The 15,238-nt window shown below is 40.0% G+C and overlaps 1 protein-coding gene across 6 annotated transcripts in view; it reads left to right on the forward strand.

The window, feature by feature from the left end:
* Window positions 1-15,238, forward strand: part of KCNC1 (potassium voltage-gated channel subfamily C member 1) — a 127,426-nt gene that overhangs the window by 81,653 nt on the left and 30,535 nt on the right. For 4 of the 6 annotated variants that reach the window (XM_061999148.1, XM_061999149.1, XM_061999145.1 and 1 more), the window contains exon 2: window positions 10,347-11,280. In XM_061999148.1, coding sequence (XP_061855132.1) covers window positions 10,347-11,280 — 934 coding nt within the window. Of the gene's footprint in view, window positions 1-10,346; window positions 11,281-13,582; window positions 13,585-15,238 lie in introns of all 6 variants that reach the window. The other 2 variants (XM_061999146.1, XM_061999144.1) reach the window with 2 other exon arrangements.

Consider the following 15,238-nt stretch of genomic DNA (forward strand, 5'->3'; position numbering starts at 1 on the left):
ATATAGTATTCTATACACATGTATACACAAAAGTTTGATTCTTTTTGTTCCGCTCTTGGTGACAAATGTTCATACATACTTAGGAACTGAGTAGAAATTTCCAACCACTCTGCCAAAGTAAGATAAATTTTTAAACTCTTCAGCTGCTTGTGGGACTAGCATTGGGAAAGAATCCTGTATTTTGGGGCATTACCAGAATATGTGTATTGCCATTCTGAGGGCAAGAGATCCTGTGTAATAAGCAACATAACACTTTATTGAGAACTTGCTCTTGAAAAAAACAGTCATGACTCACTCAATCCAATATCCTCAGTCTTGTTGGTCAGACCCAAGACAGACTGATATGAGAAAGGCTATTTTCAAAGGTAACTCCAAAAAGCTACCAACACACTTTTGTAAGTTATTTTGTCACTAATCAAAAATGACTCATAACAAATCCAAACCTAGCACTGGCAAAGATTGTTCTCAGTGGAGAATTTGTATGAGCAAGGATCCTCCCATCCTGTGCATTATCCTTGCACAAATTAAGCTGTGCAGTAGACTCTGCCTAACTGGGGAATGAAACATTCTTTGATTTCCAAAATATTTTCTCATTTTCTTGAGTAATTGTTGGATTTTCTTAATGTTTTATAACAACTGACTAAAGCAATGGGATCAGATAATTTATATATTTGATATTTAGGCTTTGTAGAGCAAAGGTCTCACTATTTCATAAAATATTTAGGTAATCTAGGAGCTTAACAGGGCTTTTCTACTACAGACTGCACATTGGTAAGTAAAGAACTGTGTACAACTGTCTACAACACATGGCTGATGATAATCTAGAAACCAAAAAAGTTAATGAGACAGTATTTTCACTTAATAATGTGAAAATGGTAAAAACGAAGCAGTCATTGAAATGCCTGGGGTTTAACAACCTCATTTTCAGACACCTTTTTAAGCCTTGGCTTTCCAGGGACTACATCATCAGTGACATCCATCCACTTAAACTGCAGTGAAAATGGGAAATCCTGAGCTCAACATTTGGTGGCACCAAAGGCATCCCAGAGCTTCCAATTTTTCAGAGTAACAAGTTATTTTGTGTGCCTCAGTTCTGAGGTATTCAGCTCAACTTTCAGAGTGCAAATACTTAGCTGCTTCTGAGTTTTAAAAGCTCTTTGGGATGGTCAGACACCAAGGTTTCAAAAATCCATGGTCAAATATGAAAAAGGTTGGTCTGTGCCTCCAAAGAGGAATTCCATCACAATTATTTTTGCTACAATATTGCTTCGGGAGAGAAATTGGATAAAGAACCCCAGCATTGCAGATGCCACAGCCCCTCTAGGGGCTAACACCTTCTGTGTCTTCATCTTAGTCCTTCTTAAGAGCTACCAGAATCCTACTGACTGACACCCTACCAGCTATTGGTGAGTGCATGTGGAAGATGTGCAGGTAGATTTCACACCCTGTCCAAAGGTAATTATGTAGCCAACCCATCCACATTTGAAACTACTAAAGATTTGATAGCTGCTTATTTTCATTGGTCTTGAAGCAGAAGCATTATTTCCTGACTACAAATGTAATCTGGAACACACCTTGGATTAAAAACCACAGGGAGAAAGAAAAGCGAGCCTTGTGTGTTGAGTTAGGGATTTCTGTATTCAGGACAAAGCCTCACTATGTTTCAGGTGTTTCCCTGTGGAGTTTTCCACTCTTGTACTTCCACATATTGAAGTGTTTCCTCTTCCAAAAAAAAAAGCCAGTGGGGCATGCTCTTTCTAATGGAGCTGGAGACCACCAAGAACCCTCTCCCTGCTTCGTACTTGAAGCAGTTTCATTCCTTGCGTGTTGGTGTGCAGCTGAGTTTGATGAGTCAAACCCTGCTGAGGGTGAGCCCTACTGAGAGTGAGCCCTGAAAGGGTACAGAAACATATTTCCTCCTCTATGAGTGTGAATTGGGCCACCTTTGGGCAAGTCACAGTGCAGAAGCTCCCCGCATCCCCCCAAGAGTCCCAGAGCTCATGTAGCCTACAGCTAAATTCAGGTCAAAGGAATGCCTAAGTTAGCAACTTTAAGAGAGGGAGAGTGTGTGTGTGCACCTGCATATGTGCATGCAAAAGAGTAACACCTGTCAATTATTTTTGTAGCTTCACATGTCTAAAATCAAAACATGAGGCTTGATCAGAGATGCATACCTGCCTTCATCTGGCTGCACTAGAAATTAATCATAAGCATTGTATGACTGTTTTAGTTCACTTTGGAAGGAGAAAAACAGAAATCACTTTTAAACCAGAGGAAGCCTCAGGACTTGGTTGATTTGGGGATTTCCCAGCTGGATTATGCCTAGCTGTAGTCAGGAGTTCCCCCTGTCAAAGAATTGCATAGGAAATACCTTTTTCTCTTCCCACAAGGAAGGACTGGCAGCAAGTCTAGAGAGGAAAGAAGTGTGATTTTCTCAGGAGATGAAACAGCATCCAGAACAAAGGTGGCAAGGTGAGATCCTGAAAATGCTAACACATGACACTACCACCAATCATTGCTACAAAATTCTCCTTTCCATTTTAAAACAGAAAGTGTGCAGAGTCCAATAACAGTTACCTACCACCTAGCAGAAAAAGACTGAAAAAACTAGCAATAATTGGCAATTAAAATATCCTGCTTTCATTTGTCATGTGTTAGTTTATGTTCCAGTGTCTGAGATGTTACATGACTTTCTCAGTTCTTTTAATTGTAGATGATTTGACAGAGCTGACAGCATAAAAGTGTGTGGCATCATCTGAAAATGAGATTAATAATTATATTGAATTTATGCAGCAAAAGCATGAGCATATGAAAACAAAAGTCTAGGACACATGGAATATTTTAATGTTTAGTGACTGTTAGCTTTACAAAAGAAGGAAAACATCTACAAATTTCTAAATGCTTAGCTGTCTGTGATGGACAGGACAAAAGTGAACAAGCTTGACATACAGTAAAAATTATTCAGGTTAGGCATTAGGAAGATTAAAAAAAACGCAGATATATATGTTGCAGCACTGGGATAAGTTTCCTGAGGAATTTCTACAATATTCACCATTGGAGATCCTTAATAACAGTCAACATAGAACATCTTTCAGGAACAAAGGCTGTGCTTTGGGACAGAGGAGTGACAGAGGAATTCAGAGCTCCCTACCAAATGTACATTTCTGCAGTCCCTCAAAGAGATGGAAGACTTATTTTCAACACCTACAGCTGTTTCTGCAGCGTCCTGTATACTTAGCTGCAAGAAGTCTTGGGACCCTTTTGGATCAGGAATCTATATATGTTGAGAATTTCCCATTGAGCCGTTGCTGAGCAATATGAAACGTTTCTTACTCCCACCATACTGCCTCCATATAGTTCTCGCTACCAGCCAGACTAGGGAGCGAGCAAGGAAGCTTGCAAAACAAATTCACATCTCTTCTGTGACAATGTTCCTATTAAATCACAAGATTTAATCTGTCCTAGATGAAACTGGAAAACTTGCCTATGACCTACAAAGAAGCGTTCCAGTCTTTGCTTGGTGACCAGCTGGCTGGCCATGTGGTCACACACAAATACTGCGTATACCGCTCTTCCAGTTCTGATGCAGTCTTGCTTATTCCAGTAACTACCTTGTCAAAGCACATGGCTGCCTGCTAGGACTAACATTCGAGAGATCTGCTTCTAATTTATTTATTGCAATGTCAACACCGAATAACTTAAGCATATTTTCCACAGATGACTGCACACTTTTTTTAACACGCTGTTTCATGTCTGTGTGCCACTAAGCATTCCAAGATTTTTTTGCAAGCTGTCATATATTTTTTTTTTTGGCATTACATAACCATTTCATCCATGAGCTGCTAGTGGACTTTTTATCTGACTCTGCAGCAAGCTTTGTTTATCTGCAAGCCTACTTCTTCCATTTGCCTCAGCTAAGAAACATGAGTTTGAATATCTTGTGAGTGAATTAGCATGCTTGCAGATGTGAGCTTGTATATCGATTGTCTTATCTCACTGAAAGAAGACAGACTGCCAAGATGGTCATCTCTCTCTTCACACAGAAGAGCCTGCTGGTAACATCTGATTGTGCCTTATATACTTACACCTCACCTACAAAAGCAGAACTGGATTTTTCCCCTTGCAGATAATTTCAGTTTCATAATTATAGCTCAAAGGATCTCAAAACGTCTCACATTAGGATTCTTAACAAAATAGAGGTTACTATTAGACAATGTCTCAGCTTTTGCTCACTTCCACAGCATTATCTAGTTGCTTATATCATGTGCTTACATTTAGTCATTTTATCAGTCCTACAGATTCAATATTTCTTTCAAAAATTCAGCAGAATGACTTGCACATTCAAAATGAGTCATTTGTTTGAATTGGGGTCCATATCTCTAAGAAAGCCTGGAAAATTACTCTTGACAGATATTCAGGTGGTTATAAAGCTAGATACTGTAAAGCAGTTTTCATTTAACCCATGCTTTATCTGAGCTGCACCAAAAAGATTTCTCTGTTGTTAAACATTTTGGTGACACAAGGACCGAGTCTTAAATGGAGTGATTAAAGTACAGCTTTCAGATTAAAATAAAAACTAGGCAAAGCTTTGATTCAGGCCACAGATGAGCAAATGTTGGCAGCTTCATGCAGATGTAATAGTTTTCAGAGAAAAACCTCAAGCAGATGAACAACTTCAAAAGAAAGTTGCTAAAGTATTTGAAGAGTTGCCTTGTGAATGGAAATCACGGAGCTTTATACAAGTCTAGAAAAAAGCACAGGGCTCTGGGTATTTTGAATTACCAATCCTTTGTAGAAAACCAACTCATGGCTTGCCAACACTGATCTGAAACTCTCCTGAGCCTAGCTTGTTCCTGCAGCATTTACCAGTTATAGAGCTACTGAAAAATTATATTACTTGGGATTATTTTTTAATTCTTCCCACCCATTCTCCCACTCCCTTCCCCCCAAAAAACCCACCCCAAACCCAACATGCTGGATCTCGCTAGAGTCATAACACACTTTTCTGGAAAACCCCACGGCACTTACAGCTCCATCATTTCTCCTTCAAAGATATATGGTGAGAGTGTTCTCATCTCTCATTTCAGTCTTGGCAAGTCTTGAGTTTGCCTATGAGAAGCAGAAAAATCTCACACTGTTCAGAGGCCCTGCTTGTACCAACTAAGGTGACAACTGCTTAGCTCCTGTGCTTTGTTGGTTCAATAGGACCAGGAGAATTTTGAGGTAGTGATTTAAATATTTTTGTCATTAAAACCAAAACTTACTGGAACAGGTCAGTAGAAAGAGCGGGTGCAACTGCTATAGAAAATTTACTGATGCTTCAACAGATGTACTTCAAACAAAATGCCACCTTCTTCCACCTTTCATCCAGAGGTTCAGGGTAGAATTTCCCTGCAAAATGCCAGAGATTAAGAATTACTTTTTAAATACTCCTGTTAGTAGTTGCAAAGGGAGAGGCTGGCAAATCTCTGAGTGTGATCTGTTTCTTTTCTACCATCTATCTTGAGTCAGGATTGCTAAATGATTCTGAGTAGTATTAAAGAAGAGCATCCATCTGTGTCATGTATTTCTTACTAACTCACTCAGAACATGTGATCTGGAGCGCATTATGGTGTGTCCTGTAGCCCGCTATTTCCTAGAAAACTAACTCTGAGGCTACTGAAACTTGCCTTGCAAAAGCCGTGCTGCTTCCAGTGCCACCACCCACTTTTCTTGTTGTCTGTGGTCCAAGAGCGGTGTCTTTCTTACCAAAGACTCAGACAAGGTTTCCCTTCCCAGGTCCCCACTCCAGACATACACTGGGCTCAACGCTGGGCAGATGTAAATTGTCAGATGGTCCCAAGCCTCTAGGAATTTACTATCTCATTTTTTTAAAAAAGTAGACAGAAGATGGTACAAAAGATGCAGGCACGTGCTTGAAGACTAAGAATGTGTCAGTAGTGGAGGTTGGAAAAGAACCTCGGTCATCTGTTTTCTGTCCCAGGGCTTTCATCACCAGCCTTCATTGCCCATCTGCATTAAAGCCTGGCAATTCCAGAAGCTGTATCGATGAATAGTAGTGGGTTACTGGGCTGATTTGTTTAAACCAAAGAATTAAAAAGGTTTCTCATCTTCAAGACCAGAACTATCTCAGAAATGCAATGTGAAGTGCTGTTTTAAAAACTGATTACCAGTAGAAGTAAACAGCCACAACTGTGTATTTTAATAGCGTCTGTTCCAATCCTCAGACATTTTTTTCTAAGTGAGCCCATCCTCCTAGTCTTCATATATTAAAAGGTTTATTTGTGGTTTTAAGGCTGCTGGAGTTTTGTTTTCATTCTGTGCTGAGTGGAAAGATACTGGCTCATTATTCATGAGAGACTAAGTCCGATTCTGTTACCTTGCTCCTTTCACAGCTATGCAACACTGATGTGAAACACTCAATTGGCACTTCATATTCACACTGCACTGGCAAAAATGGCTACGTTAGACATAGGACAGGTACATAGAGAGATAGACTGATTTAATCAGATGCAATATAAATTAGACGATGAATTCTCTACTTATGGGCATGATTTCTGTTAGACTTTTATCCAATATTAACAGAAATTATGCAGGAGCATAATTTCTTCTCTCCCCAGAATGAAGATATTTTCATGTAAAGTATTTTACACAAAGTATCCTCTTTTTAAATCTCCTCTCTGCCTTCTCTATGGCATCTGCAGTTTTGGACAATCTGAGATTTTCCCTTGTTGGTATTAGAGCCAGAAAAAAACAATGGCAGCAACATCTCTAGTGAAATAGAAATCATTCACATGTGTCAAAGCAGATAAAAGAGTTTTGATCACTTCAAACACTATACCTAGGTATTTTCTTTAATTATAGAAAATTTTAGCTGACATTATGTAACTCAATAGCATGTGACTTCATGTCATAAAATCCTCACTCCTTTCCCTAGCCCATTCAGATCCCAGGAAAAAGAGAAACTTTGTTGTAAAATGTAGGGAGCAAGAAGATGAAGAGTCACTAAATAATATAAGAGCAAACCATTGGTTTGGTTACTGTTCAGGACATTATCAGTGAAATAAACAGCCTTATTTTCAAAGACATTAGAATGCATACAAGTCCCACAGTCTACATTGGATTTTACCAGCACTGTTTATCTCTGGACTTGACAAGCTATCATGTTAGGAATGATGGTTGATCTCTGTTGGCCAGAGAGAGCTCTTTTTTCAAGCCCTTTGGCATGAATGAATGCTCTCCTTAGGAAAACAGGCTTGCTGAATTTGGTGCTATTGGATTTTGCTTACAGGTTGCTAGATAATGTATCAGATAATTAACAAATAAAAATATTCAGAAAAAAAAAGGAGAGGATATAAATTGAGAATCCAAAACATAAATCTATGCCACATATATTACACATTCATTGCAGCAAGTTCATAAATTTCTGTGCCCCAAACAGCAGCAAGTGATATATCTATTTAAGTGCCATTAAATGAATTGTCAGGACTGATTCTCAGGCATTTCTGAACTTCTTTGGATCAGTCAAGGGACTGGACAACTATAATGGGACTTTCAGGAGAAGGCTGCTCTCCATTATCTTCTCCTTTCAGTCTGTGCAGACTTTCTTCTAAAGCAAAAAACTAAAAGCCTTTCAATATTGAAGCATGGAACGACTAAGGAGCATTTTTACTTCCCAAATATAGAGAGGTTTTAGGATTAGATAGTAAAGAGAGGAAAAAAGCCAAACAAATGGAGAAGAAATACTGGGATTCTTCCTGTTAGTACGATTGCTTAGCCATGGTTCTACGAAACGTTGAAAGCAGACCCATACTTCCAAAGCTGCAAAGCGTTCGTGAACATGCCCATCTGTGAGAAAGGGCTCTAGAAGTTGTTAAATACAGACAGAAGGAAGCAAACGTTTCACAGTCATTTGCAGGTGCTTTCTGCTCACTAAACTGGAGACTAAAAGTTCTCCATTCCCCTCTGAAGCCCAGGTGTGCACGCACAGGGACTGACAGCAAGTTATCCATGGCTGGATGTTCTCTACTGGTAGCAATTGCTACCATGTACCACAGCAGAGAAATTAAATTCCTGTCAGAATTGGTTAATTCTTCCCTTTAATACAGCAAAACATCACTGTTCAAGGTACTTGCAGTGCAAGGTCAGCCTGAAGGTTGTTCTAAGCAGGAAAAAGTCACTCAGGAGAGACATTCATATACACCAAGAGAAGAGTTGCATTTTGAGTCAACATGAAGACAAGGGTCTCATTCACAGATTCCTTAAAATACAAAATGGTTGTGTTCCCCTCTCTGCTTCTTATCTCTAAGTGCTACCTGACTTAACAATTGTCATCATTTTCTCCTGTAGCTTGAATTCTCAGGGCTCTGTAACTGTACAGTAAAAATCTGCTCCGGGCTAAAACACAGCAGAGCTAAGGCTCTAGTAACATATTCTTGAGTTCCTGATGCAAGATGCTTTTTGTTCCTCATTTCACTCAGAGAATTGGGTATTAACTTATACTTAGTTAAGCTTTGAGCGCTAACAATGTCATACACAAACTGACTTGATCACTTAAGAGGCATTTGAGACTGCCAATATGCTAAGATCCATAATATTAAAATGAAATATAGAACCTGTACACATTTATCTAGGATCACAAAGCACATGACAAACACCTGCTGGTACTTTTTTGGCCTACTTTACAGATGCAGAAAGCATACATGGAGAAATTTCCCTGTGTAAGAGGAGAATTGGATAATAAGATACTTGCAATCCTGCTTCCCAGTTTCCCTAACCTCCAGATTGTTTATCTTGCACACAACTACTTATATGAGACATTGATTTTAGCACGTATCAGCATGTATATTAGATCATCACATAACAATGCTATGATAGCCTGAAGCATTTAAGGGAAGATACTGGGGTTTTTTAAACACCTGTGACCATGGCTAGGTTGTGGTCTCTCTAGCAACCAAATTGGATTTGAAAAGCAGAAGAGTCTGTTTGCTTCTGGTATCCTTCCAAGCTTCTTTACTCTTACTGGCCAAACACTGCCACAAGCTGCCCAAAGTGACTGTGAGATCTCCAACTTTGGAGATCCTCAGACCTGAACCAAACAAGACTCTGAGAAACCTGGTCCAGCTTTAAAGTGGTACCAAATGACATCCAGAGGCCTCTTCCAACCTAAACAATTTCATGATATTATTCTCTACCAGTACCTCTGTATTCTATTAAATGGTTCACCTCAAACTGAGGCAATTATGGAAGGTCAAGGGTAATTCTGCACTAGTTCTACCCAGGAAAGCAGACAAAGGAAATTTCTTGGTTGCAGGAGAGTTTTGGTAGCTTGAAGCACAGGTTATTTTTAACTGGTCTGTTCCTTTGCCATTCATGTCTTTGAGATTATTACACTGCATTTACTGGCAACAGACAATTAGAAGAAACTCATTATTTTTAACTCTTGTTTTGTCTACTTTGCTGAAAAAGAGACATTATGAATAATGGGACACTATTTGAGTAACATTTTGATTACTCCAGTTGCTCATGCAGATAGTGAAATAATCTTACGTGATGTCTCACACAAGACAAACAGGAAGATAAAAGATGCAGGGAGTCAAATGGAAAGAGGTATTACCATTATTTCACCACTCCAACACACAAACTTCTTAGCAATATGCAAACTACTTCATTGACTGTAGAACTAAGCAGAGGAACTGTGGTTACAACAGTTGTGAATCTTGGCCTGACTGTACTCATCAATTTTCATGGAATACAACGACGATATCTCCTTCAGGCTCAGGAAAGCATGATAAAAGCTGAGAGAGTTGGAATCATTCAGTCTAGTGTCAAGAAGGTTCCGGAGAGACTTACAGCAGCCTTTCAATATTGGCACCTTACTGAGACCCAAAATACCACAGCTGTCACTAAGCTGGGTGCAGGAGGCAGCTGCCATACACCACTGACACAATGCTGCAGAAAGTCTTGCATGACAGTTGTCCTTGAATGTGTGCTTTATCTTTAAGACTAGGAAGTAACAGAAGACCAAATTCAGGACAGTAGGTTTTCAATATGTCATTAACCTTAAATGACACAGAAAGCCCTGAGATTGAAATGCTTGTTTATACTAAGGCTAAAGTGCTATCCATATAGCAATGGATGTTAGCGTGTACTTATACACTACTGTCCCTCCAAGTTTGAACGTTGAATTGTCTCTGCAGGTGACACTCGGCCTTTTAATCACAAAGGAAGAAGGCTCGGCATTATTTTTAATTTTAATATAGCTCATATCTCTCCTTGGTGTTTCAGAATCAAAGACCCTGTACTTAGCCTGTTGTTTAACATATCTCCTATCTTTGTTTCCACAGTATGTGGCATTTGCCTCCCTCTTCTTCATTCTGGTCTCCATCACCACCTTCTGCCTCGAGACCCACGAGAGATTTAACCCCATTGTGAACAAGACAGAAACTGAATTCATCGGGAATGACACCCAGGTGCGGCACTACAGGGAAGCAGAGACTGAAGCCTTTCTCACCTACATCGAAGGTGTCTGTGTGGTCTGGTTTACATTTGAGTTCTTGATGAGAGTCACTTTCTGCCCAAACAAGGTGGAATTTATCAAAAACTCTTTGAACATCATTGACTTTGTGGCCATACTGCCTTTCTATCTAGAGGTTGGACTCAGTGGCCTGTCTTCCAAAGCTGCTAAGGATGTCCTGGGCTTCCTCCGTGTAGTCCGTTTCGTGCGAATCCTGCGAATTTTCAAGCTGACCCGCCACTTCGTTGGGTTGCGGGTCTTGGGACACACTCTCCGCGCCAGCACAAACGAATTCTTGCTGCTCATCATATTTTTGGCATTGGGCGTCTTAATCTTTGCCACGATGATCTATTATGCCGAGAGAATAGGTGCTAAACCAAATGACCCTAGTGCCAGTGAACACACACACTTTAAAAATATCCCCATCGGCTTTTGGTGGGCTGTTGTCACCATGACGACCCTGGGCTACGGAGACATGTATCCTCAGACTTGGTCAGGCATGCTGGTGGGGGCCCTCTGTGCTCTCGCTGGTGTGCTGACCATTGCCATGCCTGTCCCTGTCATTGTGAACAATTTCGGAATGTATTACTCCTTAGCTATGGCTAAGCAGAAGCTACCAAAGAAAAAAAAGAAGCATATCCCGAGGCCACCCCAGCTGGGATCCCCCAATTATTGTAAATCTGTCGTAAACTCTCCACACCACAGTACTCAGAGCGACACTTGCCCACTGGCCCAAGAAGAAATTTTAGAAATTAACAGAGCAGGTAGGAAACCTCTTAGAGGAATGTCCATCTGACCTTTAACCTCCATCCCGCGTAGCGATTTCAGATTCAGCCAGACTGCTTTCTTAGAGCAATGGGTAGCACATTTATCCATTCTAGTCCCACCATCACACAGTGAATAATATGTGTGAAGTCTAGGTTGCAGGGACAAATGGTACAGTGGAGGCTGATCGGCAAAACTAAGTATGAGAGCACGCTCTAGGAGCCCAAACTTTGGTCTTGGTTAAGGGCATACAAGTCTCAAGATATTTTGAAGAGCTGTTACACCTAGTGGAAGAATTTTGAGAGTTCTACAGCTATGTTGCTGGACTGTGTGATGCATCTCAGAGGCTCATGAGAGCTGAATGCTTCACAGAGCAGAGTAGGAGCCAAGTACTCAGCAATTACAGCATTTTCTGACAAAACAGGGCTGGAATTCGAAACAGCCAAATACTTTCTCATTTGCTCCCATTTGGGACCTTTCAGCTGTTTTAAGTGGCAGATATTGTACATCTCATTACAGAAACTAGGTGCCTAGTAAGTTGAAGGGACAACTATACCATCATGCATATTCATGAGACAATCCCGTCTCTTTCTGATGATTAATTGCAAAGTAGAACAACAGCTCAAATTCTTGACACTAATGCAAAATGACTCACTCTGAGACAAGACTAGATGTAAGGATGTTTATTCCATGGCATGTGAATCAATCTATTCTGTAATATTCCACTAGAATTTAGCATTTAGAACTATGAAGAATTTTGAACCACATTTTCTAAAACATGCTCCTTTTGCAAGTGTGGGTTGGTGAGTTACAGCTCTTTCAACCTTCTAGCAGCAAAGGCCAACTGGAAAAAGTCTGACTGGTCGTTACTGGCTGGTTTGGCCTAAACAGTGATCGCCTCATAATATGGTATATCTTATTTTTTATTATACTGATTCATGTTAGCAATAGGTGAAACCAGAGCAAAATTAATCACGCTAATTCTACTGGGAGGGTGGAAAGAAATGGAAAAAATACTAGTCACCATGGAATATATTATAATATCCCATGGCTAGTGGTTCATTATGGGCCTATCTCAGTTTTATGAGAATTCTCCTATAGCACATAAAGTTACGGGGCTCTAATTTGATTATTTAAACCCCATAATCTACCTCTACCATGGGGAATATCACTATTTATTCTATGGTGTAATTTTGACGTAGATAACCATGTCGAAAAGAAAGCCAACTTCTATTTGGCAGATGTTCCAGCCAAGTTGCATAGTAGACATTCTTCAGCTGATTCAGAATATCTCCCTGTGTTGTATTAGATAGGACAGATCAACAGTCGAGTGATTTTAACTGACATCTAGTTAAAATGAGATGTTTTGAAAGCACTAGCGTATACCTATGATGGTCTTGTGTTATCATATGTTTTTACTTTGAAGAAAATTATGATTTGTTACTCATTGTGAGTGAGGTATTCTCTCATCATCTCATAGCCATGCATGTTGATGTCATTGTGAGAGGCACAAAGAAAGCGAGACTTTCCTTTGTGTGCAACTTCACCAATGCCAATATTAATTTTGGAGGGGAACTGCTGGTGGGAACCTTTCTCTTTTTTATTCTCTTCTTTTTCTTTTCTGATTTCTTTTCCCTTTTGTGCAACTATGTAAAATCCATTCAGAAAGCAAATGGCTTTCTTTTTTTTTTGTTAAATGTTATTCCATTGCAACAGGCCGATCACAGTTCACGTGACTGATAGACTGTCTCTTTCCTATTGTATCTTTGGCACGTAAGCGTATGGTTTTATCATCCATTCCCCTCAGGTTGCAAATGCTTATCACAACCCATATCCAAGCAGCAAACTTCTTCATAAGTAGATGTCTTTGTGGCATCACTTACCAAGAGGGAAAGAGGGCACAAACAATATGGCGTGTCTCCTACTGTGAGCAATATATCAACTACCCAATGGAAATGTGCAAGAGATGCCAGACTCTTGAGTGCTTTAGCAGTCAGCTACAAAGTGACTTTCTTCTCAGTAATCCTTTGCTTTATGAAGTTCCTTCCATTATATGCCCTGGTTCTCTTCAGGTCCCGGAGAGGACTAAGAACTCTACGAGTTCAATGCAATTCCACACTGGTATCCTGAGAATACGTATAGTTTTGGTTCAATGTGGAACTGTTTTGCCACCATTAGTGCTCTAAAATCAGCTGTTACCACAATATCCATGAAGTACTGATAGTAACAGCAATTTATCTATTTCTGCAATAATTAAGAGAAACTATTTTTATATACTTATACAAGCATATGTATTTTAAGAAGTAACAAAGCACATTTATACTTTAGTTAACAAAATGGACTCAGTAACACTGTTGCCGGAGTTCTGTTTCTGATAATTATTATGCACCGCTAGCAGCAAAAAATATTGCCTGCATCTCTTTGCCTCATAATAGGGAAAGATCTATAGGTGTGCAAGAGAAAAGTAAAAAATAAGATCACAACCGAACTGTTAAAACAAAATCTGCATTGTCTTGGATGTTGAGGTTCACTTGTGTAAAATGAAGCATTCATAGGCACTGACTTGTTCCCCAAATCTGCACATTATATGAAAACAGAGACTTGCAAGTAATGAGTGTTTCCCATACTGTAAGATATTTGGATTAGTTGACAGCACCTAACCATAAACAACCAGCTAACATTGTACTAGGAACACAGAATGAGTGCCTAACATTACTAAAGTAATGCCTGAGTCGTCCAGGATTTTTCCTGTAATTTTTAAGTGTAAAGCTTCAGTGTGACAATGTCTAAGTGATATGAGGTCATATGATGTATATCTAATATATTAATTTTTTTTAAAAGCCTGTTTAGCTGCTCAGGTGCAAAGGACATCATATGAAGTTTTTAATTCCATTTATTATGCATGGTGGAATGATTAAGCACCTCGAAAACAGTGATGAGTATGAAATAGTTCCACATACGAACATCTCTCTATAGCGCTCTCATGCCCCAAGCCAGCAATTCACAGCTGTCCTCAGTCCATATGCACAGGGCCAAGGGGGCTCTATGGAGAGCTCTGCACAGCCACAGCCAATGCTTCCTCTTAGGCTAAGGAACACTTTCCTGGCACAGAATGCGAACAGCAGAACTTTGCCCACAGGCTGCACAGCTGCTGCCAGTAACGCTATGGTCATTTGCAAGGAAAACAAAGATGGTTTGAATTTAAATTCTGGTAGGTTTGAATTAAATTTTTTAATTGTCCCTGACACTCTCACTCAGCAGCTCAGTCCTGGGCTAATCTACACCTGGCAGGAGGGTATCTTTAAATAACGGCATTTGATTGTAATTTGATATAAAGGATGTCAGAGTTTGATTCCACCACGCCTCCCCTTTCTGCAGCAAAGAGAGAGAGAGAGCGCACACATGCAAGAACACTTCCTGCTCTGCATTCCGTCCAGTCTATCAATGGCTGGCTGTGAAAGCAGCAGAAGTGGAGGAAAGGCACTTCAGAGGACGGCAGAGCTACTGCTATAGGCAGGCCTAAAGCAGCAGTGTTAAAGCAGAGATTCCCTCTATCCAAAGAAAAATCTTCATCGAGACAGGTTCTTATGCTCATAAACTCTCAAGATACTGCTTACATAGTGCCTGAAGGAACTAGGCTTGACCAAGGGAGCAGATCTCATCTGACCAATTTCACCAAAACTCCTTGGCCTGGGGATATCTCAGACTCTAGAGGACCAAGCATCCCCTCACCTAAAGTATACACATCAAGATCTGACATCACCATGTCAAGTCATTATCTTTGTCACACTGCAGTGTTGTTTACAGGCCCCATTCAGGATCAAGTGTTCATTTTGCCATTGTATATGTAACAGCCGCTATATTACAATCAAATATCCAACAAGCTAAGTAGACAGCAAAGTGAAAATGGAAGTAACCTCCAGTATTTTCATTTGACACAGGGCAAGATCACCTGAA

The sequence above is a fragment of the Colius striatus genome, chromosome 7, assembly GCF_028858725.1.
Source record: "Colius striatus isolate bColStr4 chromosome 7, bColStr4.1.hap1, whole genome shotgun sequence".
Lineage (NCBI taxonomy): Eukaryota > Metazoa > Chordata > Aves > Coliiformes > Coliidae > Colius > Colius striatus.